The sequence below is a fragment of the Alosa sapidissima genome, chromosome 13 (genome assembly GCF_018492685.1).
Source record: "Alosa sapidissima isolate fAloSap1 chromosome 13, fAloSap1.pri, whole genome shotgun sequence".
NCBI classification, from domain to species: Eukaryota; Metazoa; Chordata; class Actinopteri; order Clupeiformes; family Clupeidae; genus Alosa; species Alosa sapidissima.
In genome coordinates, this window is record NC_055969.1 from 15177649 (window position 1) to 15204328 (window position 26680).

General features: G+C 40.7%; 3 protein-coding genes across 5 annotated transcripts in view; 2 read left to right on the top strand and 1 right to left on the bottom strand.

Annotated features, from left to right (window-relative positions):
• Positions 1-1028: 1028 nt before the first annotated feature.
• Positions 1029-12757, bottom strand: bspry (B-box and SPRY domain containing). The gene is made up of 7 exons (XM_042059725.1): positions 11929-12757; positions 11028-11126; positions 9998-10228; positions 9217-9242; positions 8777-8901; positions 3061-3284; positions 1029-2778 (listed from the first exon to the last, which is right to left on the bottom strand). Exons 1-7 carry the CDS (start codon positions 12307-12309, stop codon positions 2467-2469), a joined length of 1398 nt encoding a protein of 465 aa, XP_041915659.1. The 5' UTR covers positions 12310-12757; the 3' UTR covers positions 1029-2466.
• Positions 12758-15775: 3018 nt separating this feature from the next.
• On the top strand, positions 15776-21824 carry zmynd19 (zinc finger, MYND-type containing 19). Its single transcript, XM_042059753.1, has 6 exons — positions 15776-16028; positions 17368-17427; positions 19359-19465; positions 19604-19744; positions 20211-20391; positions 21614-21824. Exons 1-6 carry the CDS (start codon positions 15978-15980, stop codon positions 21755-21757), a joined length of 684 nt encoding a protein of 227 aa, XP_041915687.1. The 5' UTR covers positions 15776-15977; the 3' UTR covers positions 21758-21824.
• Positions 21825-21873: 49 nt separating this feature from the next.
• LOC121680347 overlaps positions 21874-26680 on the top strand; it is an 11894-nt gene continuing 7087 nt past the window's right edge. For 2 of the 3 annotated variants that reach the window (XM_042059681.1, XM_042059682.1), the window contains exons 1-5: positions 21874-24000; positions 24108-24353; positions 25176-25353; positions 25574-25808; positions 26063-26157. In XM_042059681.1, coding sequence (XP_041915615.1) covers positions 24145-24353; positions 25176-25353; positions 25574-25808; positions 26063-26157 — 717 coding nt within the window. In that variant the 5' untranslated portion in view covers positions 21874-24000; positions 24108-24144. Of the gene's footprint in view, positions 24001-24107; positions 24354-25175; positions 25359-25573; positions 25809-26062; positions 26158-26680 lie in introns of all 3 variants that reach the window. The other variant, XM_042059683.1, reaches the window with a different exon arrangement.

Here is a 26680-nt window from a genome sequence, read left to right on the forward strand (position 1 = left end):
GCTGTATTGCATTTCTCAAAACAATTAATGCAAACTGCACCACATAGTGTACCTGCAAAAGCATGCATCTTGCTCAAAATGCTTAGTCTGTGTCTCAAAAGCAAGTATTTATACCAATGGAACTGTCAGTGCAATCAAAATGACACGTCCTTATGCCATTGTTAATGTCGAGATAGTCAAACTGTTTTGTTTTGTTGTCAATATGACACTTTACTCTAAATTTCTGATGAACAATGCACAAGGCAGCACTATTTTCTGTGTAGCATAGCTATTTCAAAACTACATACACATTATTGTATGTGGGTGTTGATTGCAAAAGAGTAGAGATGTTTCAGAGTTTTTACTGTTGACAGACATTGTGACAGTATAAAGAAAACAAAGTCTTTTACAGCATTGTGCAAATGAAAAATAACCAATATACAGTAAACCACCCCTTGTTCAGAGTTGTGGACCACTGTACAACTTTCTATACATCCTGACGTTCCTATCTGTCAGGTCACATATATGTATATAGACAGACTATGACGACTATGACAGCTAGTTCAACACATTTAGTAATGACTCAAGCGATGAAATAAGGCCTTAAAGTTTTAAGGGGTATGACTATTCAGCAGGGGACCAGTATAGTGCATTTTGACCAACATGACATTAGAAATTGAAAATGTAAAAAACAACAGACGTTTGTACACAATCAAGTGCCTGGATGTACTAAAGCATTTGTTGTTTGTTCAAGGCAATGGGGGGCAGCCGTGGCCTACTGGTTAGCACTTCGGACCTGTAACCGGAGGGTTGCCGGTTCGAACCCCGACCAGTAGGCACGGCTGAAGTGCCCTTGAGCAAGACACCTCACTACTCCCCGAGCGCCGCTGTTGATGCAGGCAGCTCACTGCGCCGGGATTAGTGTGTGCTTCACCACACTGTGTTCTGTGTGTGTTTCACTAATTCACGGATTGGGATAAATGCAGAGACCAAATTTCCCTCACGGGATCAAAAGAGTATATATACTTATATATATATATATACAATAAAAATTATGTTTATGCACAAGTGAGATGATATGGAGTTTGAATTTCAATTCTGATCTGAGAAATGCACCAAAGCAACTGAGGAAAAATGTAAATAACATTGCATTTGCGCTTCCATACAAATTGTTACCACATAATACATACTTAGCTCTACACAATCATAACTACAGAGAATATTATAAGCAATACAATCAAAATAAATACTTTTAGGTAATTGATTAATGATGCAAAAAACAACATTAACAAAATATCAATCAGTTTACCAGACACAAACCAAAAAGACCAAATACACCTCTGCACATTGCAGATCACACATAGATTTACTGCACTTAGGATTTGGTGGTGCTTTCCTCACAGATCTTTATTTGCGGTGTGCAGTTTTCCACTTGAAACCTGTAATGACTCATAATGGTACCTTCTCATGCCTTCAAGCACTACTGACATCTGCTGGTTGTTATCTTTCATTTTCTTTTTTTTTGTTGTCTCATTGTACTGACACAAAAACTAAAAGTCTTAGTTTCTTAACTAATGCCATTATTAAATAACATGAAATAAATATACAAATCTATATTAAATGTCAAACAATTCTTTAAGAGATTTTTTTTTTAGAAAAAACGGTGAATCATTTTCTCAATGAATGCACTGCACTTTCATACAAATTGTTACTACATAATACATACTTAGTTCTACACAATCATAACTACACAGAATATAATAGGCAGTAGGCTATAATCAAAATAAATACTTTCAGGTGAGGTGATTGATGAATAATGCAAAAACAGCATTAATGAAATATCTACAACACTAATCAATCAATAATCAACATCCCAATCACATTGCATGATATAGCATATCCCAACATGATTATTCAGTAATCTCTGGATAACAGTAATGGCTTGAAGTAAAAAAAAGAGATAAAAAAAGAGAAAAACATGAATATTGTCAACATGCTCAACACACCTGTGGCTTTAGGGAAATAGTCTTCAGTGGAGTCATTCACTAGTGACTCTTGCAACTTAATTTATGAGAATCTGGATCTTCATATTTACATTGAAAGAGCTATTGGTCATGATTGATCATTAATCCAGAAATGCTGGGATGAGTCAGCCAGAGAGTATGAGAAGGACTGCCCGACTAAAAAGGCTGTATGTATGTTCATCTGTGTGTGTGTGTGTGTCTGTGTCTGATTAGGGGTGGAGGGTGCATTTACAGATAGGAGAGTTGAGAGGGACAGAGACCAGGTGGAAGAGAGAGATGGGGATGGGATCGGGTTATGTATGTGGTCAGGATGCTGCCACTTCTCCCCTCCAGTACCACAGCTCCCCTCCAGTAAAAGGTCACGATTATTGCACTGCAGCAGCAAAATAGTTATAAGCAGACCTTACGTTCTCTTTTTACCATATAAATTGAGCTACACCTTTGTCCATCTGCCCTGCTCTGGTCAATGCAACAGTGTGACGCTGCGGTCAGCAACGGCACAAGCTGGCAGCAAGGGGGCGGTGAAGTGGTGACTGACGGCATGCAGGACGCAGTAGGAGTCCGGGTCGTAGAACAGAAGTGTCTGGCTGGGCCAATCCACCAGTATCCCAACATGCCTGGGTCTGCGGATCACATGTAGAGATGTGTGGCGCCCGGCGTGGCAGAAGGTGAAGTCGCCCTCGTAGTGCGACAGCACCCAGGAGCGGTCGTTGTAGCCCAGCCGCGCACCGTTTCCCGAGCCCTTACGGTCCATGCTGGCATAGCACACTCCAACCTAAAGGGTAGACGGAGGAGAGTGAGAAAATATATAGAAGAGGAGAAGGAGGAAGATGATGATGTTACGTGGAAAAGCTTTTTCCTCATATCCCACATATTTTTCTAAAAATAGAACATTGGTTTTAAAAAGTGATGAAACAATCAACATGGATAATGTAAAAGGTCATGGAATGTGCAGTGACCAGAGAACAGTGAAGGTGAAAAACAGAGATAGAAAGAGAACAAAGACAAGAGACAAGACAGGACAGTGAAGCAATCCTGAAGTGCAAGAAGGAGAGACCTTGTAGGCAGCACTTTGGCCCACATCCAGCACCCAGCTGTGGGTCTCCGAGGAGATGGCCAGGGTGCCGAGAGCGTTCGGCCAGCAGTCAAAGCGGGCCGGGTCGTACGGAGGGGACTGGCGGGCGCGCTTAGGCAGGAAGGTGAGCGTGCACTCATCAGCAGACAGAGAGAGCATGGTGCTGACTGAACGCTCTTGGAAACGCAGGTTGGCAGGCCCATGAGCTGGACAGAGATTATAAAGAAGTTTCCGGTTATATTCATGAAAATAATATACCACACACCTTACAGAGTACTCACTAATGTGACTGTCATCCTTTGTTATCGTTTACTTATTTTTTACTTTTTTCATTTACATGCACAGGATGGCGCTGTTGTCACTCCCACATTTCTTTTGGGATTAATAAAGTATTTCTTAACTAATTGTATTTTTTTAACTTAAAATAATTTTCAAAGTCAAGTTCTGAGCCTGATCAACCCCAAAATCCATCCTGTTACATTTAGGCTTACTGCATATAGTACATTCTGTTAAATGCTTTTATTGTAGCTGTATGGTAAATGGTGATTTTCCTAAAAAAACTGTGGTTGAACTACAACACTTTGGTCTCTAAATTGATACTCTGACTGCATAACTCATACCAAAGACAGTTGTGTGATCGGCCAAATAGTGAAGAGGAAACATTATAGGAAAAAGAGAGGGAAAGTTAAGTGTCTGGGGGAAAATAATAAGGGAGGTGACAACTTATAGATGGCATGGAGTGATAGCACGAACAATGTGAACTGTTTTAAAGGTAAATTGGTGACACTTGGCCCCACAACAATGCACACTCTTAAATTTCATCCTTAACCCTCTGCTATCTAAGGTTAATGCAATGTGCTTGCATGTTATTTCTCTCATTATAATCTAGGGAAACACCTAAGAGGCCATATCCTGTTGGAAACAGAGGATGGGCAATAAAACACATTAGAGTTGTGGAAAGATGAGTGGAAAGCCCCTCATTATGACTGCCGCTAGCGAAACGGTCATATAGGGATTGTCAAAGTTTTTTTTTTCTTTTTTTTCCGTCATCTACTTCCTGAATTTTTGGTCAACGATACCCGGGACACCGAAACACCGGTGCACATGAAATTTGGTGGGTATGTAGCCCCACTAGACTTTTACGGAAAAATTTTGTTTCGTCCCCGGGGGCCACTCCCCCCCCCTCGTGCTGGGCCCCCCGAACCGCCAAAAAAGCAGTTTTTCCTAAATAACTACCTGAACCGTGGCACTGAGGATGAAGAATCTTTTATGGTATGTTGGTCTCAAGGGCCCACATCAACCTGGCCCATAATCACTCATTTGTGATTTGCACCCCCCCGGTAAAAAATGAAAATGCAATATTATTCTGCTTTAATCGCCCCTATCTTCAGTTAAGATGTTCAGAACTGCACCAAATTTTATGTGTATGATTGACCTGGCATTCTCTGGGGGTATGCCAAGTTTCGTACAATTTCATCCATGGGGGGGTGTCTAAAAAAAATTAGGTTATGTGTACATTTAGCGACTGTACACTCATTTGCCCCGTAGATGGCGGTGCACACATATACACATGCACACACACACAGGCACCCACATACTATCGGTATTAGAACGGCCGATACATAATTACAAATTCAGTAGGATTAAAAGAAAGCCAAAGAAATAAATATTCATCATCATCATCATGGCTGCATTCAGTATAGAGTGTCCCAGTGACTTCCGTTTTACTTCCGCTACAAGGGACCTATCTTTCAAAAAAATATAAACGAGAGTTAATGGAGAGATAACAATTATTTTTTGGTCCAGTTTAAATTGTGCCACGAATTTCACATATGATGTGTGTGAATTTAAAAGATAATTTTTCACGTCAAGAAAGTACTGTTGTTCGATAGACTTAAAAAGTTATGTTGGTTTTGTGCGAATCCGCTCAGTGGACTACATCTCTCGTCTCGAACGATGTAGGCTACGTCACCAACGTAATGAAACGATAAGATTAGCTGTTATGCTAGTTAACGGTTGCATCTTGCTGCCTGCTATGTCACTTAACAGTATCTAATGTACAGTCTATGGACGAATACAACTTACCTGATGTGTTTAATCCTCTGACTCATGGTATTTTCATCGGCAAGGAAAGCCCAATTAAGACCTGTTGCTGGTATGCTTGTACGATCTAGTGTGGCTGTGAATGAGCTAACGTCACTAGCGCGACTGATGGGTTTGTAGTCGTTGGAATTACGATCTTTCACAATGTTGTAATTCAATAGTTACGAAACAAACTACAAATTTCTTTACATGAAAAATTGTCTTTAAAATTGACAAACATCATATGGGTAATTCAAGGCACAAGTCAACCGGGACCAGAAAATCATTTATTTTTAGACTGGTGGTCATTATCATAGACTGGCGTTCAAAATTTTTTGAAAGATAGGTCCCATGGAGGCAAATGGAAGTGGCGTCACTGGGACACTCTATTGGCGATAAGTAGTCGTTTGTCCACTAGATGGCGCATCGTTGCAGTGAGACGTAATTTTGTTGGAAGTTAAAAGTGGGTTGGAAAAACAATGGTTCCTACAAGGACTGTAGTTTACCGCAGAGAACGTCTAATAAGGATAGGACGATGTTCACATGAAATGTAATTCCCATTTCTTCTTGAAGCCGAAATAAATCTGAGGATGTTTATCGGACATGCTTGTTTTTTACTGCAGGTACGTTAATCTTATAATATCAATAAGGACCTAGGTAATGTTACCGTTAGCGTTGGTTGAGTGATGGAGGCCAATTTGATTGATTGCATTTGTAGAAAACTATAAATGCGGTTATACCAAGCAAATTGATAGCAGCACTGTAATTGTATCTTTCGACTGTCATTTGTTGCACGTGCTACAAAAATCATTCTGTGCAATGAAAGATTTACCAACGTTACACCGGTCTGATACAGTTTTGCCTATACATGCATGAGACTGAGACGCCTGTTTATTTTGTTTTAAGTGCGTGCAGGGTGTAAGAGGGGAATCAATGTGCTTTGATTCTAGCTTGGTAGTTGTAGTCTGTGAAATTAAAAAGCATGTGTGTGTGTGAAGTACCCAAACAATGACACCTTCATTTCATTATGGCTGCTTTAGCAACACACCTTAAGCTACTGTGTAGTAGGTCCCATTTAGAAGTGGCTACTTCATTCATACTTTCCTTGACTCATGGAGCTGCGTGAATTTTATTACAACTTTTCGCCACGATATGGCAGTTTAAGTCCGCTTGATACTGTAAGGCGTAAGCCATTGGTTTCCAAAGGAGATTGTATTTGTGTCGCCAGCATAGCCTATTGACTTGAAAAAGATTGAGCTTGGTCTGGTGAAAGCCAGACTAGCCATGGACCTCAGTTACACAATGCAAGGGAACATGAATCAGCCTATATTTGCACGAACAATAATGGACAACAGCTCTTCAACTTTGGCCCGTTAAAATGTGTATGAACAGTCTAGCGACGCATTTCATCAAGGCCCATTTGGACATGTCAGTTATTTGCACCACTGGTTAGATGTAAAACAGCATTTCGTTTCAGACTACTGTTACTTAATTTGTGCATTAACAATAACGTTTCAGACTACTGTTACTTAATTTGTGCATTGACAATAAAGTATTACATGAACTAAAGATGACTAAAATCTTATGTAGAAGAAGAAACATTCACAAAAAATCCATCCATCCAAAAATGACCTTTGTTTTTGATAGCTGTTGAAAACGGCATGGAACTGACAGAGATGTTTTTGTTTATAAATAAATAAATAAATAAATAAATAAATAACATTATGCTGATACCTTTTGCTTTTCCCAAATACAATGTAGCCTACAGGTGTAAGTGACCTTTCATCAATCCAGTTGCAATGGATGAACTGTGATGAACTGCCCTACTTGTGATTGTTTAGAGATTTTAAAGGTTTTATAACAATGCTACATCTTCTTTGCGTGTGGCAAAGAAGAAGAAAGAAGTGTTTGCGGGGGGCATTTTCCAGCTCGCCATATAAGAGGTGAGAGTCTACATTCTTAAGATCTTAAGATTTGAGACCTCTTGACGTTTAAATTGGACTTGGCCTGAGACAAGTGAGGTCTATTTCTCAGCTGCGTCTATAGCTCATTCACATACTTTAAGTGCATTAATAATAATCAGCTAAAAACATGTGCATTTGCATGCATTTTCATCCACTGTGTTACGCAAACTTAGTTCTAAATAGCTGTGGCATTAAAACATGAGGCCGTCAGGGCAAAGTGAGTGATGAGAGAAGAGATGTGTCTTCAATGTATTTTGAAGACTATATTCTATAACAGTGTTTCTCAAAGTGTGGTCCGGGGACCACTGGTGGTCTGCAAGCTATCCCAAGTGGTCCGCGAGCAGACGTGGTAAAATATAATAGATGAGTTGTTTGCCATATTGAACCAACTTGTATGTAAATCCAAACAGTTCTGCAACGCTGCCTATATGTAAGCTATGCCAGTTTAAATCATATGAATCCTCTGACACAATAAGCAAGGTGCAAAAACAATAAGCAAGGTGGTTCAGTGAGTAAGCTTATTGTGTAATAAACTGTTGAAGTAGGTCTACTCTTTTTTTTTAGCTAGGTGGTCCGTGAGGTTTTTTTTATTGATTAAGTTGTCCTTGGTCTAAAAAAGTTTGAGAAACACTGTTCTATAAGATGGGTAACACTTGGCCTTGGCTCTGGCCCGTAATTGTTGAATCTTTTTTTTGTTTTATTGTTTTCTTTTCTTTAGTAACCTTATAATTTGCATGGATCATCCTTGCATTCATTTTCTAGTCGGAACAGAAACTTAGAAAGAGACAGAGAGAAAAAAATAAAAAATAAATACATAATAGTAATAAAGAAGGAATAAAGAAAAGAAAAAAGGGGGGAAATCCTACAAATCCTATGAAGTTCAGCGTTCCCAGCGCTCAGCGCCCTTGGCGTAAAAAAAACCCTCGGTGCTGATCGTTTTTCCTTGCAGCATTCAAAGCGCTGAAAGTTGAAATCTGTTCAACTTATAGAACAGCGCTGGGCTTGTCAATGTCACTTCTTTCTCGACGACCAATCAAAACTTCGAAACCTAGCGACAATAAACACTTGACCGAAGTGCTCTGAAAATGAGGTTGAGGGCGCTATCAGCGCAAAAAACGTGATTCGTGGACACAGGCCCTTAAAGTTTGAAAAAGTTTTTCATGCGTTCCGGTCCTTTCCTGGGTTCAGTGATCTGAAGTGGCCTAGGACCTGCTGCTGATACTGTATTCTGTATTCTTACAGTAAGAGAGGAGTCGTAGTACAATTAAAGATAGTAATGATAGTAATACTGCTAGTAGTAATGGTAGTAGTAATAGCTGTATTAATGTATTAAGGAAGTAGAAGCACTAGAATCAGAATTTAAGAAGAAATATCAGAAATATCACACCACAATGTTGGTGCGATGAGGAATGTAAAGGTATGCATACCAAGATAAATAGATAATAAATAGCCTACCTGGTAGGTAGATAGATCGATAGACAGATAGATAGATAAAGAATGAAAGTGTGTAAGAGAGAGAGAGGAGGAGGAGGACAGTAAAACAATCGGAGTAAGGGAGCACTTGATCACCATCAGTGGCATGTTTCATGTTAGCAGAGTGTTGGCGAAGATGGGCTATGCGCGGTACGCTGAGCTGTAGGCCTCTGACTAACCTGAGGGGCCCAGGAGAAGAGCACTGGCCCACAGGCCCTGCATGAGTCTGCTGTCGCTGCAGTCTGAGCTGAGATTCAGCTGCTCGGTGTCACGTGGCTCCCCCACCCCCTCGGCCTCCTCCACCCTTAAACACACACACATACAGTACACACGCACATTCGCGCACACACACACACACACACACACACACACACACACACACACACACACACACACATATACAGGGACACACAGGTAATTGGTCAGACAATGTCAGGTGACTTATTTTATCAATGAGTAACTTTTCACAAGCTCAGCATGTGACTTTTCCCTGATGGTGTTTCAATGACATACAGCATAAGATTGAACTAAAACATTCTGATCTATCTGACAAAAGTCCTTTAATGCTTTTAAAACATTAAATCAATGTAATGTATTCAGCAAAACAATCATTATTTACCTGTCATTTATTTGTTGACTGGATGTCTGGAAAACAAAACTGATATGATCAGTGACACCATTATCATAATTAATCTCATGATGTTCTGTATTGATTTCAAATAAATCATCTTTTAGCATTTTCACATACTGTACGGACAAACTACCATGGCATAAACATCAGTTTGTGCAGCTGTAGTAAACCTCTGAATAGCCGTTCAATATGTTCCTTCCTCTCTCCTCTGTCTCACAACCCAAATACAAATATCCTAATACAAACAATATGGCAACTTTAAAATCATACTCTACCCAGTCAAATTTACCATATACCCTAAGACCAATGTGAAAGACCATTATGAAATAGTCTTGCCAAATGTACTGCCCTCATTTCCCATTGTTAAACATTTAATTGTGGTTCACTTGCATTCCTTATGTTTCAATGGTAGAAGAGTATTATTTTGTAAAACAATCATTACATATTGTCATGCACACATGTTTGAGTACTAACACTGTGTTATATGTAAGGAATCATCTATCATCTTGGCAGTACATCTCTCTCTCTCTCTCTCTCTCTCTCTCTCTCTCTATCTCTCTCTCTCCAGATTCTGTTGTAGACCTTGCCTTTGTATTTGTCACTATATCATCTTGAATTTTGAATTGAATTGAATCACTCTATATATATCTTGAATTTCCCCTTGGGGATGAATAAAGTATCTATCTATCTATCTATCTATCTATCTATCTATCAAAAGATGTGCTTCCTTCTATTGTCCTAAGATCTATGAAGTGTCTTGACGTCTCACCACCAGCTCTGCGTCCTGTGAGTGTGTGAGCGTGTGCACCAGGTTGGTGCGCGTGCTCGAGAGCGAGGTGAGGGCCTGGCTCCAGTGAGCGCGCTGCGTGAGCAGACACTGCTCCACGCGCTCCTGCTCTCTCTGCACAGCCTCCAGGAGGCGCTGTTCCTCCTCATCCAGGGCCTCCCGCACCGCGCTGACCTGGGCCAGCACGCGCTCCCGCGCGGCACTCGCATCAGCCTACACACAGTCAGCAGAACCCAGAAAAAGTCAAACCAAAGCATAGATATACAATACATGCACACATACACATACACACACACACACACACACACACACACACACACACAGATTTAAGGAGGCTGTGATTAAAATATATTGTTTCTATTCTGCCATGGTAAGAAGCTGCGTTGTTGAATTCATTTGCTTTGGTGGGCAGTGGACATCATGGCCAAATTCCTGTCCGCTTTGTTGTGTAGATGCTCGATTAGAAGACATAACAATGAGCGTTTTAGCTCCAGTCTAATTGGCTGTTCAACTTCTCACAGAAATAGAGGGGTGAAAGTGACTATTGGTTATGAGTCTGCCTGCTCTGCCCCTATACCATGTCATGCCAAACTATACTCAGACTCGGTCTTTTACTGGCTATATTAGCATTTACGCACAAACTTTCTTTTGATCTTAATGTCTGTCAAAACCTAATTTTTACATTTCTAAGCATTTATTTTTTAACTTATTTATTTCTACAGTATTAAGATACAAAATTGGTATAGGTCATTTGTATTGCTGTTTACCTTTTCGTATTTCATATGAGACGCAGTTCACTATAGTGTTGTGAGTCTTTTTCTTTCACACAAACACACCCGGACAGAAATGTTGACAAACTAAAGACTTGTATTATGTTTATCACAAGGCTTTTTATTTGCATGCATTGCACTGGAATTAAAATCCACACAAATTCAAACACACCTAGTCTCAGTCATGAGACGCACACACAGACGCACACACACACACACACACACACACACACAGTTCCTACCTGTATAGCTTTCTCTTTGACAGACAAGGTTTGGCTGATAAAGCGCTCAATCCGTAATGCTTGCATCTGCATTTTCTCACAGATGTCCACAAGCTGATTCTGTACACATGAAACAAATGCAATTAATTCATTAATAGCTGAATTATTTATTCACTAATTTATGTGCCGCATGTTACATACCCTACATTGAAAAACAGAATGAAGATGAGGCACAATGCTGACAGAAATCCTCCTGATTACAAATACTTGTTAGAAGCAATGTTGTCCCTTGCTCCTGTTGTTCAATAAGATCTGTACAAGGACACTTTGATCTGACAGTGTGAGTGTGGGTCATCTATTGATACTGGAGTACAGTACACATTAGGCTACATATTTCCATGAGATTTGAAAATGATGTGTATTTTATATTAGGTCAAAGGCAGGAATGTTGGGGAGAGTATGCTTTACAGCTGAGTAATCCAAAGCATGAGTTCAACATGTCTTTCAAATATCAGCATGAACTTGTATTTCCAGTTTTTGCGTGCATATCCGAGTCATGACTGTGACATAAACTACCAATGATTTAACATCCATGATTGTGACATAAATGCATTTAATAGCCAACCTTCTGGCAATACCAGGAGTAAAAACATTTAATGATTACTGTTATTTTTATTAAACCTGTGTCAATGACAAACAAAATACAAATGTTGCAAAATGGTTATGGTTTAGAGAATTAAGATTAGTCTATATGGCAGGTAAACAAGCACCAAATACAAAAACCTGTTGCAATACATGTGCAGCCAATTAATAAGAAACATTGTGATAGAAATGTATGCCCCATCGTCCTCCCTCATTCATCCAAGCTTCATCAAAAGGATATTATGTGACTTCTGAAATTATAATGTTAAACATCACTCACCCTCACTGTTGTTGCTTGAGTGCCGAGTGGTGTCACCATATGACCCTGACACGGTCCCACAATGGCGCAGTGAGAACATATAAGCTTCCCCTCGGAACTACAAAACCAGTCCAACTCAGAGTCGTGGTCAACACAGGTCATTTGAGAAGGATCTGCGTCGGACTTTGGATTGTTGGTTGATGTTAAAGCAACAGCGTGTCCACTTTCGTCAACGTTATCCGTTCCTCCGTTTAACCGATGGTAAGAAGTGTCTTCGGGTTGTTTCGAGTCTGTTTTCCTCTGATGGCAGGCAGTACTCTCCCGGTCTTCCATGTCGGCCTCTGGCTCGTTATCATGTAAGGACACCACAGCTAAATCGCAAATTCCTCTGTCCTCAGTCATGCTATGGTGTGGGACAGGCCTATTCTTTTTAGATTGAACCGTCGATACAGTGTTCAGCTACTCAATAATTATGCGCCTTGATCATCGAAGATGTATCCACTTATGAACAATTGACGCAGTGCAGGTGTATAGGCTACCTGTGCCACAGGTGCACAACACGGAAGTTGAGCCCTGTAGGCAGTGTAAAGTGAGTTGATGAGCAGGTAACGCAGCACTGCCTTACCGCCAACATCCTGTAAACCGGGTTAAACCTGGAAATACTGATTCATCACAACCATAGCCTAGTCTATGATCACAACGTAATAATTGGAAAACGAAACGTAGTCCTAACTATTATTATTTGTAAAGCTAAAACATATTTAAATATCAACTCAACTTTCGAGTGTTTGAGTCCCATGATCCTTTGCAAGCACATTAAAATAATCAAACTGAGCTGTAGCCTATAAGTGTTTTCAATAGTTTTTGTTTTCTGCTATTCGACATGTATAGTTGTCATGGTGTGCAGTATTGGCTGCACTAAATACCAATGGGCTGTGTCTTTAGGGCACTTTGACTTGTGGAGAATGCAGTTAAAAAGTGAATGCTGGTAAATGGAGAATGGTCAAGGAGGAGACCTTGAATATAAATAATTGAGTTACTGGTACTCAAATTAAATATGTCTTATTATAGCAAATATGTAATTATATAATGTAATATATGTATAATATGTATTTTATAACAAATTCATTATCAATGTTAAGGCAAGTAGTATCTCCAAAGGTTTTGATTTAGTTTGACTGTTTGGGTTGTGTAAGGAAGTTTTATCCTCAGCTTAAGCCGCTCCTCTTTTTCCAGACTCTATTATCCAGGTAGCCTATTATATTACCACATGGTTTAGAGTCATGTCAAAAACATTCAGGAAATTGGTTTCTCAACCTTGACTACAAGCTTAACTTAAGCTTATCCTACACAATTTGAACTGAACGGACCTTATTAATTACTGTGAACAAATTACGTCCAATCTACGAATTACCAAAATCCAGGATCCAATCACAATCATGTGCAATCGTGTGCATTCAACAAAACCAGCTGGTTACTTCCCTAAGTTGTAAAACGAAGGATCTTTTAAAGGCGGACCCAAAGAGCAAAGTCAGATTGGCTAACAGGTTCAGGCTAAAAATATTGAGAGAGAAAAAAATCAGCATATATTATATCAGTCACATTTATTACATTGACTCATTCATGGGTTTTCTGTGTTTTCTTTATTTAGTTATTTTTACTATTTATTTCATTTCAAAACAGTAATGAAGATTAACAATATGAAATAGGCTTTGATTTTTGGCATTACTCAACCAGCTTTATATAGCCTAGACACTTGGAATGGTTCTCCAACAGTCTAAGGTGTTCCCAGCCTATGTTGAGCATGTTGACTGTTTTTCTTTGCTTTAAAAAGCATTCAGACAACTACCCCATGAGAATATGATAAAAAAGTGCACAGCTGAGGTATAAGTATAAATATACAGTATATATATATACTCTTTTGATCCCATGAGGGAAATTGCATGGTCTCTGCATTTATCCCAATCCGTGAATTAGTGAAACACACTCAGCACGCAGTGAACACACAGTGAAATGCAGCACACACTAATCCCGGCGCAGTGAGCTGCCTGCAACAACAGTGGCACTCGGGGAGCAGTGAGGGGTTAGGTGTATTCCTTAAGGGCACTTCAGCCGTGCCTACTGGTCGGGGTTCAAACCGGCAACCCTCTGGTTACAAGTACAAAGCACTAACCAGTAGGCCACGGCTGCACCCCAAAATGGTGAATTGTGGCTGTGAAGGATATAAAACATTAAACATAATTTGTTTTTCCAACACTTTTGTCAAAGTTGTGTTGTCTTCGTGGGGAGGGATAAATAAATAAATAAATAAATACACATACACACACACACACACACACACACACACACACACACACAAACACACACACACACACACAATGCACACGTGAAACTTTCTGGTGCCCAAAGACACTTTGGTTTTCTTTTGTCAGTGTGTTCTCACTCTGTAAGTTGCTGATTCCGTGCTGATTCTCACATTCTCAAAGTAAGCTGATTTTGCTTAGTGGAGACAAAACATAGAAAGACTTTGAATTATACAACAATCAGGGAGGTTGACTGCCAAACGGCAGTTTGTTTTTTCAATTCAAATATTAAGAGTGTAGGCTACACTTGTGTATTAAATCTAGTGCCACCACAAGTCTAGTAAACTACATCAATACACGCTCTATATGCACGTGCATCAATAGATCATGAACCAGGCTGTTACACTGACAACATTTTGTAATTCTGGCAGTTAAACACACCATTTTAATGCAGTTTGGGAGGGACAGAAATCGAATTTACATTAAGAACATATTGAATAAGAATATATTGAATATTGCAACCCCCCCCCCCCCCCCCACTCGAACTGAGTCTGCAGGTTCCTAAGGCAGTGGTTTTCAAAGTGGGGGCCACGAGGGGGTGCCAGGCTGGCCTCAGCAAGTTGGAAGGAAAAATAAAAGCAACAATAAATACATTTGAACATTTTAAAATATACCTATTACTATGAGGGTTGTTATAATGCCATTATAATAATTTGTCGCATATCTGAACATTATATTTTCCATGATAATGACTGGGAATAATAGTAGAGTGATAGCTTTCATATAGCAGAAAGCCCCAAATGCAATACACACTGTATGCTCCATCACAAAGTGCTTGTGGCTAAAATAGTTATTAGGATTAGCTTAATGTATTTTTACATTTGCGGTAGTATTGTCGATGGGTTTAATAACACATCAAGGGGGTGCTTGGCCAGAAGTGGTATTTGGGGCCAAAAAAGTTTGGGAACCCCTGCCCTATAGGGACAGTCCTCCACAATGTTTTGCGTGCAGTTTCAAGTGACATTGTCATTTTTTATGGACGAAGTAAAAATAGACAGGTCTGCTTAGCCTACATTTCACATATCCACAAGTGTAATAAAACATTAGCCTATGTATCATCAATGAAATTGTAGGCCTGCTGGAGAAACACTTGTGGTTGTCATTTTTATGGTAATAATTGGGAAATCGGAGTGAGAAACGTGAAGTATTTACAAAACATAGACGACGAGACTAGCTTACACAATAATTGTTACATTGTAAAGCCGGTGTAGCCATTTGGCAGTCATTCTTGTCACCCAAACCAGAGCCCTTCTCTGCCCAAACATTACTTTTCGCGCTAAAATTACCTTTTTTTCAACATACAGGAAGTAGTGGGATGATGTAGTTAAATGGGGCGGTAGTTAATGGAAATACGCGTTTCTTGATTGGACAAATAGGGCAGTGTTTGTACGTCAAATATCTAAAGTCAAACAACAATATTACTGATTGGACACATGTCTTTCTGTTCTAGTTTTCAATTGGACCATGTGTTAACATTCTTTGCTTCCGCCCCCTAACACCGACTCGTTTCCCCGTTTTCCAACGCCACTCAGCGGTGTCTGACGGAGGTTTGGAAGCGGGTGGGGAAGAGTCGAGCTTCGGCTGACCCTAATAAACCAAACTTAGAGCGACGTGGGGCTACGGGGTCGCCCTCACTTGTTCTTTTAAATAGTTGGGATATTGCCTCACCCGCCTTCTCATATCGCTTCACACTTACTCGCCCTCCTAATGTCGGATTTCAAGCTTGGGATTGTTCGACTTGGCCGTGTGGCCGGGAAGGTGAGCTGAATCCTGGGGCTGCCATGTGCGACAAGAAGGGGAGGGGATCGCAAAACCATTTACAAAATGGCTTGTTGAGGGCTCTCCGTGAAATCCTGCGGATACCTGTGGTTTTGAAATTGTTGTCTATGTAATTTTTCCGTTCACAGCGTCGAAGTCGTTGTCACGGAACATAAATTACCTTTGGGGAGCGCATAATTAGCTAGCCAGTCAGCTAGCTAACTAGCTAGTTTGCTGAATTTCGGTTTGTCGCACGAAGCCGCCTACCAGTAGTGCCTGCCCATTAGCTTGTTAGCCAGCAACGAGAACACCGTAACATTTGGCTTGCATTTATATCACCAAATGTCATGCGTTAGCCAGCCTACCTAACGTGACTTGATATATAATTTGTGCCAAGCTGATGTAGATGTTTGAAATAATCACCGTTCATTAACAATCTGATTAAGCTGAGCATCTCACTTCTAACGTCTATTAGCGTGCTAACTTTGTCAGCTAACTTAGCATTAAACACACCGAGATGGTTAGCTGAAAATATAATCGAAGCCGTCGACTGGAATCCCTTCCAACGTGACTCGAACCGGCGTGTTGTCAGTGACTAGAAAACAGTGGCTAAGTTGTATTGCTAACTAGACGTCATGTAACATTTTGAGAATCAGTTGATGCTCCATCACTGAGATACAGAATTAGGTTAACATTGGGTAAACGTCAAATCAAGTATAAGCACGAGTCATCAAGGTATCGCGGCCATTTGTCTGCGTTGTTATGTTAACCATTATGCAAATATCACCTGCGGGTTTTGTTTATGTCGCGAATAGGCAGTTGACAGTTGAGGTTAGCTGATTGATATTTTTCCATAATCTCGTTGTTGTGCTTGAGGCCTTTGGGCTGTGACACTAGAGGGCAGCCGATGAGCAGTGATATGTGGAAAAACTTCCCAACGTGAAGTTATTTCCAGATTTATTCTAACTACATGCAACCACATCACATGAGACCCACTCGGGATAATGTTGTAAAGTTATCTATTATCTGGTTAAGTCCATTTACTGTGTTGTGCTTGTCTTTGAATAGTGTGTGAGTTGCTATGTTTATCATCATTAAATGTATATTATTCTGTGTTTGTGATTATCTACGTGACAAAGGCATTTAGGTGAGTATAAGATTAAGTAATGTAGACTTCACTATAAGCGCACAATAACAGCTATAAACATGTTCTAGGAAGCCGACAGGGATCCTCTTGTTCAGCATTGTTGTTTTTTTTTTGTGTGTGAGCAAGCAGGGAGTGTATTAGTAGAATCTTGAAATGTACATTTCAATTGTATTTCTATATTTCTGTTTATAGACCAAATACACACTGATTGATGAGCAGGACATACCGTTGGTGGAAAATTATGCTTTTGAGGTAAGAGATGTGCAGATGCATTCATTTCATACACTATGGAAGTTATGATAATCATGCGGTGCAGTAACATTTAGTTTGTAGGCCTATTTATGTTTAACAAATACATCACAATCCCTATCAGCACATGGGTCGAGGGTGAATGTTGTTGAGCTTGAAGCATTTAAAAAGCATGCATCTGTTAGTATTTAACCTTTTTTTGTGGAGACAGAGCACATTTAAGTGACTTGGTTTTCCTTGTTTTACACCTGGTGCACATTTAAGCTGTATGTCCTGAATTCTGGTATTCAAGCATCTGTCTAGTATAATGTTTTTCATGAAGTAAAATATAATCATTATGCATATCATGATACATAAATACCACATTTAGTAAGCACTGAGACACTTAACTTTTTGATCAGTTAAGACAATAAATGGGTAATGTTGCTATTAATTGACTGACTGAAACATGGTTGATATATGGTTGTACTACCTTTGTAACACTGGCCAAATCTCGCCTAAGGTCTAAACCCTCAACTCTCAAAGACTTAATTGACCTCATCTAGTGAGTTTGAGAGGTTGTAAGGGCTCAAAATACTATTAACGGGAATGGGACACTTTTGACATAGCTGACACACCACATTGCATACTATTTTCATTTCATGAAGGATTTAAGCGTCTATGCTTAACCTAATTGCAAACCTGTTTTTCAAAACACAACACTACAGATTGTTGTTAATTATTTTAGGTATAGTCTGCAGAAATACCAACTTATGGAAAAGAGTTCTGTGAGCAAGCCCTCATGTATTTTACGATTTGACGGTGGGACGGCCCTAAGCCCTCAATAACTTGTCAGAGGGTCTGCAGTAGACATATTTTTTGCTTGGACATGGATCTAACTTGCACTCACCTTAAAGGTTAAATTGCTCCCCCGTTGATATGTCTTTGTCTGCAGAATGTTATTTCATAACAAGATAAGTGTCCATGTTATCAGTGTCTAACGTGGATGGAAGCTGGTTATCAAATGTTTTGTGACTCTTTATGGAGTAGTGTGGACAGTGCCTTAGATTCCTAGTCTTGCTGTAGTCAGCAGTAAGGCCTATAACATTGCTCAGACATAACTTTTGACTTTAAAGATGAACTATGCAAGTTTTTTTTATTAGCTTAATTTACCTTAATGTATAGAATTATTGGGAAAATAAGTCCCGAAAGGTCGAACCTGACCCAGACGCGCCAGCGGAGGGGTCTTGCTTCGCCCTGAAGGGACTTATTTTCCCAATAATGACCGGCGTTCTATACAGTATCCCGCTTATTATAGGCCTACGGCTACTTACCAAAACGAAAAAATAAACTCCGCGATGTCTCTTTACATTTATTTGTTACCGTTTCGTTTTGGCTTTTGCTGAGAAACAAATAGTTTGCAACACACGCTGAACTTGAATCAAACGTTCTTTAGAACACAACTGATCAACCGTCTGCCTTCACTTTTGAATGAGATCCATTGCCATTGATAGCGGTCATTATTTAGAGGTCCTTAGGCGAAAATAATGACCGGTAGAACTTTGGGAAATCCCATTCAAGTCAATGGAGCGTTCTACCTGCATTGTGAAGAGCTGTATAATAACTTAACAGCTTCAGAGGTTATGGTTATATGACTTTTTTCGGGTTGAATGGTGGCCGTCTCGCTTCCCCCTAGCGCCTGTGAGCTGAAAAACCACCCTTGCAACTGTGGGCCGGCGGGCCGACGGCCTCGGTGTCAGGAACTGTAATGAGTGCAACTAATTGCTAACGGCTAGAACAAGGTAGCGCTGGAGTTTCTCAGATATTCGTCATGACCGAGCCAGCGAAAAGAAGCAAAAACAGCGAAGAAATTGCCAATACTGCATAGTTTCTCTTTAAAAATAGTGCATCACCTCCTTGGATACATCTCAGTTTTTCTGCTCTAATTCCTACAGGCCCGAATGGAAGTAGATGCTGATGGTAATGGGGCTAAAATCTTCGCCTATGCCTTCGACATTGGCAAAGGCCGCTGGGCTGGTCGGCCGTTGCACGAGCTTCTCTGGTGAGTTCAATCGTCAGTGTTCACCATGGCTTTTACTCTTACAGGAGCACTGCAGAGTGCTTTTTATCTTCCTCTTCATCATTATTTTCATCATCCTTGTGTTAAGCTTAAGTGTAATTATGAATTCTATTCCCACAGGGAGAAGCACAGAGGTGGAATCGCTCCAAGTTTTCAAGTTGTTCACATAAACCAGGTCACTGTAGACAACCGTCTTGACAACCTACGCCTGGTGCCTGTGGGATGGACTCCCAAACCAGAGGAGCTGTCCAGCAAACAAAGGTAACTGGCCACTAACAGTCCTGAGAGTTCAGGATGTAGACACACCCTTGAACTGGAACTTAAAGAGTGACAACAAAGGTGATGTCATTGAAACAGTGGCCTTGTTAGTTATATACTACTGGCTGATATGTCCTAGATTTGCAGTATATTGAGCTGGATGCTTCTAGTAAAATGTTTTTTAATTATTTGAAAACATTGTTGTTTATTTAGTTTTAACACTGAGTTTGTAACACTATAAGAATGGTCATGTCAGTAAAGCTAATTGAATTGAAAAAAATATCCCTCTTCTACGTTTCTTTTCCAATCCTTCAACTCTGCCATACAAAAAAAAGAGAGACTGAAAGAGTAGTTAGGTGTCTTCGATTATATTGTGATTCCTTATCTTGGGTAGCATAATAAAGACTGCACCGTAGATTTGTATTAATCTGTGTGTGTGTGTGTGTGTGTGTGTGTTTCCTTCCTCCAGAGAGCAGTCCCTGTACTGGCTGGCCATCCAGCAGGTGCCTGCCGACCCCGTAGAGGAGCAGTACCTGGAGCTGAGTCGCACGCGCTACTACAACGCCAACGGCGAGCTGGTGGAGGAGGAGGAGTGCTCATGCACCTACTACGAGTGTCACTACCCACCCTGCTCGCTCATCGAAAAGAGAGTACGTCTGCTTACCGTCCACTGTTGCCCAACTGTCACAAATACATTTTTCTTCAGTATTTACAACACTAGATCGTAGGGGTGTAAAGCTACACGTACAGATGTGTACGGAATTTACATGGTGCAGTCTTTAACAGTAATCAACAGTAAGCGGAATTTACATGGTGCAGTCTTTAACAGTTATCGACAGTAAGCTTTTTTGCTTGCACACCATGTTTCAAAATCAAGTTCAAAAAGAAGCATATTAAGTGGACGACCATATGACCGATTAGTTAATTCATGTCCAAAATAATTTGAACCCTTTTTAAAATACTGTTCCCGCTGCACATCAACAATACGGTCAGGGAATTTTAGGTTAGCAGTACCTACAGACTTACTGTACAGAACATTAACCGACCAGTGACTTCAAAACCTGGTGTACACACAAACTGTAATTTTATTGTATTTTATTTTTTTTGTGTGTGTGTGTACATCACACCTACTAGATTGACTAATGACTAGACTATGTTAGAGTAGATGCTAGCAGCCAGTTTCCCGTACATGGATTAAGCCTTGTCCTAGACACAAAGCTTTTTTTCAGTGGAGATTTTCATTGACATTTTCTTAGCCTGGGACATGGCATAATTAATGTACAGCGAACGGTCCTTGTGTTACAGTCTGTTGTTCACAAACTACTATTTCAGATGTGTAATGATGGTGAAATAAGTAATCTCTTTCTGAAGAGGGTACATTACCAGGATAACTTTTTTCATGTAATGTTCTATTCCAGGCACACAGTCATGAAGTAATTTTGGTAACACTTTACTTGACCGTATCGACATACTGTAAGAGTGACATGACACAGTCATGAACACATAACACTGTCATGACCCACAAACCCTGACCCTAATCCTAACCTCAAACCCTAACCCTAATCCTAACCCTAACTTGTTATGACAAAAACCGAATGTCACTTAATAACAGAAGTGTTATGTCATAAACGTTTATGACTTTTTCATGACAGTGTCATGTCACTCTTATGTCGATACTGTCAAGTAAAGTGTAACTGTCATTTTTCTAAGTTTATAATTTTTGTAAAATGTCATTTTGTAGATATGCATGCAAAGGCTATGAAAATGCCACAACCTTAGAGGGTCATCCAGCTGTAATTGTAACAATTGAGGGTTTAAATTTTTGTTCTTTGTGAAAATCTCAAACTTCCTCCTCTCTCTCTTGCCCCCCAGCTGAGGGAGTTCAACATCTGCGGGCGCTGCCAGGTGGCACGCTACTGTGGTTCCCAATGCCAGCAGAGGGATTGGCCAGCCCACAAGAAACAGTGCCGCGAACGCAAGCGAGTCCTGGCCCTAGAGTCAGAACCGGAGCGGTGATCCTTTCGGCCCAACCCACAGTCCAAGCTGAGGGATTGGAAAAGGAGGGCAGAAGGGGATATTTCTTTGGGAGGGTGGGGGGGGGGGGGGTGAGATCTATGAATTGATGAATTGAGGAGGGGGCGGGATATCTGCTGATGGACAAAGTTGACCGGGGGTGGGTGAAGTTGGTAGGTAACATGGGCTGAGTTAAAAAAAAAAAAGAAAAAAGGAAAAGTATACTTCCCTGAACTGTCAAACACCTGTGGCTTGCCTAGCCATTAGGGGAACATGGGAAAATCATTTCTTTCTTTTTTTTTTTTATTTGAAATTTTTTTGGTGACATTTTTTCCTTTTGAAAAGGGCAACCTCAAAGCTCTACCTGCTGCTATGGATGTGTGTTTTTGGGTTTGAAGGAAAAGAAGACGAAGAGAAAAAAAAAAAATCTAAAGAGAGAAGTCACACTGAACTCTTTTTCTTCGATGGGACTGCATTTTAAGTGTCGACGGTCAACGTGAACTCACTCCTCATCCGTTTTCCTTCCCCCCCCCCCCTTCTCGCTCACCTGCCCCGGCTCGACCCACCACCCCACCTCCCGCTTCATGTCAGCTGCCCGCGCTGGCTTTGAGGGACTCTATCTGCTGTAACTCCGATGCTATGGATCACGGACCTCTTCACTGTACCACCCCCTTCTCCTTGTTGGAATGCAGGCGCACATAACTCGCATTAATCACCTCCCAGTCATACACCTGCCAAGAGCGCCCATGCTCGCGTCTGGCCCTTCACACTACCAGTATTGTGTGTGTGTGTGTGTGTGTGTGTGTGTGAGAGGGAGAGAGAGAGAGAGAGAGAGATATAGATAGTCTGTGTGTGTGTGTATATATGTGTGTACACGTGTGTGCATGTGTACGAGATGCCCTTGTTGACTGAAGGACATGTATGAAGTGGTTATTGTAAATGGAGGGTGTTATTTTTTTGTATTTTATTTTTCTTTCTTTTATTTGTTTTATATATTTTTGGGGGGGAGGGGGGGGTAGGGTGTTGTCTTTTGGGTTTGCTCACTTGTCAAGATGTTTAGTTCCCTCTATCATGAAATCCAGATGCATTTATTCTGCGTATGCTGCCGCAGTGTCCAGTTGACCGTTTCAGCTGATTGTCCTCATCCACTTGTCTCCCAGTCTCGCATTTGAGGGATGTCCTGGGAAAAACTTGAAAAATCCACATACCTAAGTTGACTCAGAAATGGATTTGTGCTTTTTTTTTTTTTTCCCTTTCTTTTTTAATACGAGAAAGGAACTTATTTGGATTTCAGTTTTGTTTTATTTGTGTCTGTCCATACCCCACAACACACTTTTTTAACGTCATCAACTTATGGTAATTTATTCTAATAATAATAATAAATTTCACTTCACAGATCCCCCACCTGTTTGTGTAAAGGACTTGCACACATGCCCGAAGCGTGTCTTCCGTAAACGCCGAAGGTCGATCAAGGTCCAGCCCTGACAAACTCCGACACCTAAGCGTATTAGCAGCAGAGATACATGTGACAAGTTGTTTCATTTGTTCTTTTTTTGCTTATGATTTTTACTTCTTATTTATCTGGATTGGGTGAAGCACTGTGCACTGAGTATTCTCACACTTATCTGTGTTTAGGGGGAGAGATGTCAGAGTGAGGGCTGTCTGGGAAATATTTTTTTTCTAAGAATATTACAGTACAAGAATACATAGAGTAAAGAATATGTGAATGGGCATAAAGGTGGTAATAACTGACCATCTCTCATCACTGTAAATTAATAAAATGAATTAAACAAAGAAAAATGGTTTGCTTTCTTTGCGTAGTATGCCAACTTTAGCGTAATAACCCTGGCCGACAGTTTAATATTTAGCTACTCAAATTGAATGATTAACCTTTACCCATGCATCACCATAGAGACAACGGGCTGGTCTCTTCTCCCACCGCTCGCTTTGCTGGACTAAAGCCTAAGTCGTGGCCAGTAGGAGCGCCGAGCCATCGGCAGGGCACATTTGCACATTGTATGTATTTAGTGCATAGCAAGTAGCCATTGATGCTGGATGCAATTAAGTTCCATGCCTAGACAAGTCTATAGCTTATTAGTATTTGTGTTGCAACAAATTTGGCTCCACCGTAGCGCAAATGATAGCCTACAAATGATGTTGCCATCGAATGGGATTTCCCGGATTTCTTCTGATATGAAACGTTGCGATCTCTTCAAATGAATATAATCGGGACATGCATTAATCTGGTAACAGTTAAACATTTATTTTAAGGTTAATTTCATTTATGTCGATTTTATAAGCTTGTAGTATCCTATATTTACTGTAATGAAAACATTGTTATGTTTGTTTGCAGTGCGTAATCCTTTGGTACTCCGTTTCAAAACACGTTCATGGCCTGCAGCCCGGCGCCTTGTGACAAAAACAATGTGTTGGACTATCTCCTGTGTTCTGAGCCCACACATGTGCGGATTGCAGTGGAAGTTTTGATACTCTTGACTCAGGAGAGTAAGCGGTGTCTGGTGGAGAGTATTCTTCGGGCAGAGAGGAAAAATGATTGTATTCGTGTGCTTACACATATTCTGTGCTCAGCGGATCACTGGTGGGTATCAGTGAAAAATATGTCTTTGAAAAATACTTAACATTTTATTTTGTCTTTATGATATCTTGTTAATAGGTTACATCAACAAGAAAAGGCAAACATCAAAAGCGCTATTAGGAACTTTAGGAACAAGGATACCACGTCTTCCAATACAGTAGACTAGCCTAGACAACTGTTGTGTGGGAGGCTATTCAATTAGGTGACATTTATGAGTAAACCTGTTGCATAAGGTTTTAAACAAAGAGGGCAGATGGATGAAATTATTACATTATGGTGCCAAAACGCATTAGGCCAGCAGAATGTAATTTCTCTGAGACCAAACATTATAATTGATATGAGTGCCAGAGTGCATTAACAAATAGCATTTCATTTTTCTCCCTTAATGGAGTCTAATTGCATAAAGGAGTTTTTCCACCCCAGTCAATAATAATGGTAGAGATACTTATCTTTATTGAAAAAGGTAAGTTGATTTCAGAACAGGGAGACAGATCAGGAAGATGTGTTTACACTGTAAAGCTATCCAATTGGGAGCATGTATGTGTGTCTCCATGGTAGCATGGGCTAGCAGCTGAACTATGGCCAGGGCTATCACTATGCATGGTGCCTCTGCTACAGTTTGCATGTAAGAGACTTAGGGGCCCATAGCACAGTTAAGCATCCTGGTTTCACAGTTGAATAGTTGCATTGTTTGATTAATAAAAAAAGTCTGGTGGATTGTTCCAAATGGTTAAGGTATTGCAAGAATCACACTGCTGTGGCAAAATTGAATGATATTTCGATAAGGTGATTTTTAAAAAAAAAATAAAATATATATTTATGCAGGCTATGCAGCAGCGCAGCCTACTTGTTTGGGGTTCTGATGGAGAGTGAGACTATTCGGCAGACTCTGAAAAAATGTAGTCATGAGAGCAATGGCAGTTTGGTGGCTGTCTTGGGACAGCTCCTGACCAAAGATGATCCAGACATCGTCATGAATTCTGCAGGGGCCATAGCCTCTTTGGTAATGTAAATAAAATCATATATCACTGAATGTTTACTTGAGTGCATGCATGAGAGATCTCTGTAAAGTGGAAAATAAGCTTTCCCTCAGCAGTGGCTGACTTATCCTAAGGTTCCAGAGTTCTGATGCTCACCTTCATTTTTTTAATGTGACTCTACTACAACCCCCTCTTCCTATCTCCTCCCTCCCTCTGTGTGATCTGATGATGCCTGTTTACCAGGTGGAGAGCTCCGAGGGCCGTCAGTGGCTACTGGGCCAGCCGGAGGTGTTGGGCCAGGTCCTGGAGAGCCTGTCTCACCTCCTGGGCCACGCCAGGGAGAGTATGGTCAACTCAGCTGCTCTGATTCTCGCCCAGCTGTCCTTGTGCGAGGAGGCCTGCCATAGCCTGTTGAGCCAGCCCTCGGCCACCAGGACCCTGAGTCGACTGGCACAGTGCCTGGCACACAGCGACACAGGTGAGTGTGTATACAACGAGCTACAACTCCCACAACTCTCCTGTGTAGGTAATGTTATCTTAAAAACATATGTTTTGTGATACCCAACTCTGAATTAAGTGTGTCATTTGATACTTGTCTGCATTTAAACTTCTGGGTTTCAATTTGTTGGTTCACTGAATATTTTGCAAATACTTTGCTAAACACTGTATGTGTGTGTGTGTGTGTGTGTGTGTGTGTGTGTGTGTGCGTGTGTGTTTTTGGTGTGTTTACAGACACAGCTATGAATGCAGCCTTTGCAGTGGGCCGCTTGTGTGGCAGTGAGCAGGGCAGGACTCTTATCTTGGCACAGGCCAGAGAACATCAGCTGGTGAGACAGATGCTCACTCTCACACTATCAGATATCAAAGATGCCTGAGGTGAAAGACTATTAGGAACATATGTGACATTGGTCAAGTTGTTGCAGGTGCAGTAACCATAAGGGTCCATAATGTTTTGCAAGCCTGGATTAGTGAATTGGAAAAGGGCGAGGCAAGACTAGGTTACAGGTAAATAAATGTAGCAAAATGTACAGACGTACAGATGTGTTTTCAATGGATATTATATTGCTGAATTCTTAACAAGACAAGAATCCAAGTCTTTTAATACTCTCCTGAGGATATGTGTTCAACGAGTCTGAGGGATATAGTTTTAATACGTAGAGGCTGACTCTCTCTCTCTGGTGTTTTACAACGTCATGAAGATGTGTCCAGCGACACCTTCAGTGCATGGCACAACCCCCCTCCCATTGGTCTGCTAGAGGAGCAGGATGATGTCTGTAGGAGGTGTATCTGCCAGCTGTGTCACAGTTGGCAGGGGCTGTCTGGCTCACATCCATTTTCAGGAATAGTTTA

Coding starts and splice junctions, on each gene's coding strand:
- zmynd19 (XM_042059753.1), top strand. CDS start 15,978: ATGTCGGATTTCAAGCTTGGGATTGTTCGACTTGGCCGTGTGGCCGGG. Junction 16,029..17,367: donor TTGGCCGTGTGGCCGGGAAG/GTGAGCTGAATC, acceptor TTCTGTTTATAG/ACCAAATACACACTGATTGA. Junction 19,466..19,603: donor CCGTTGCACGAGCTTCTCTG/GTGAGTTCAATC, acceptor CTATTCCCACAG/GGAGAAGCACAGAGGTGGAA.
- bspry (XM_042059725.1), bottom strand. CDS start 12,309: ATGACTGAGGACAGAGGAATTTGCGATTTAGCTGTGGTGTCCTTACAT. Junction 11,127..11,928: donor CTCAAGCAACAACAGTGAGG/GTGAGTGATGTT, acceptor TCATGTGTACAG/AATCAGCTTGTGGACATCTG. Junction 3,285..8,776: donor TCTTCTCCTGGGCCCCTCAG/GTTAGTCAGAGG, acceptor ATCTCTGTCCAG/CTCATGGGCCTGCCAACCTG.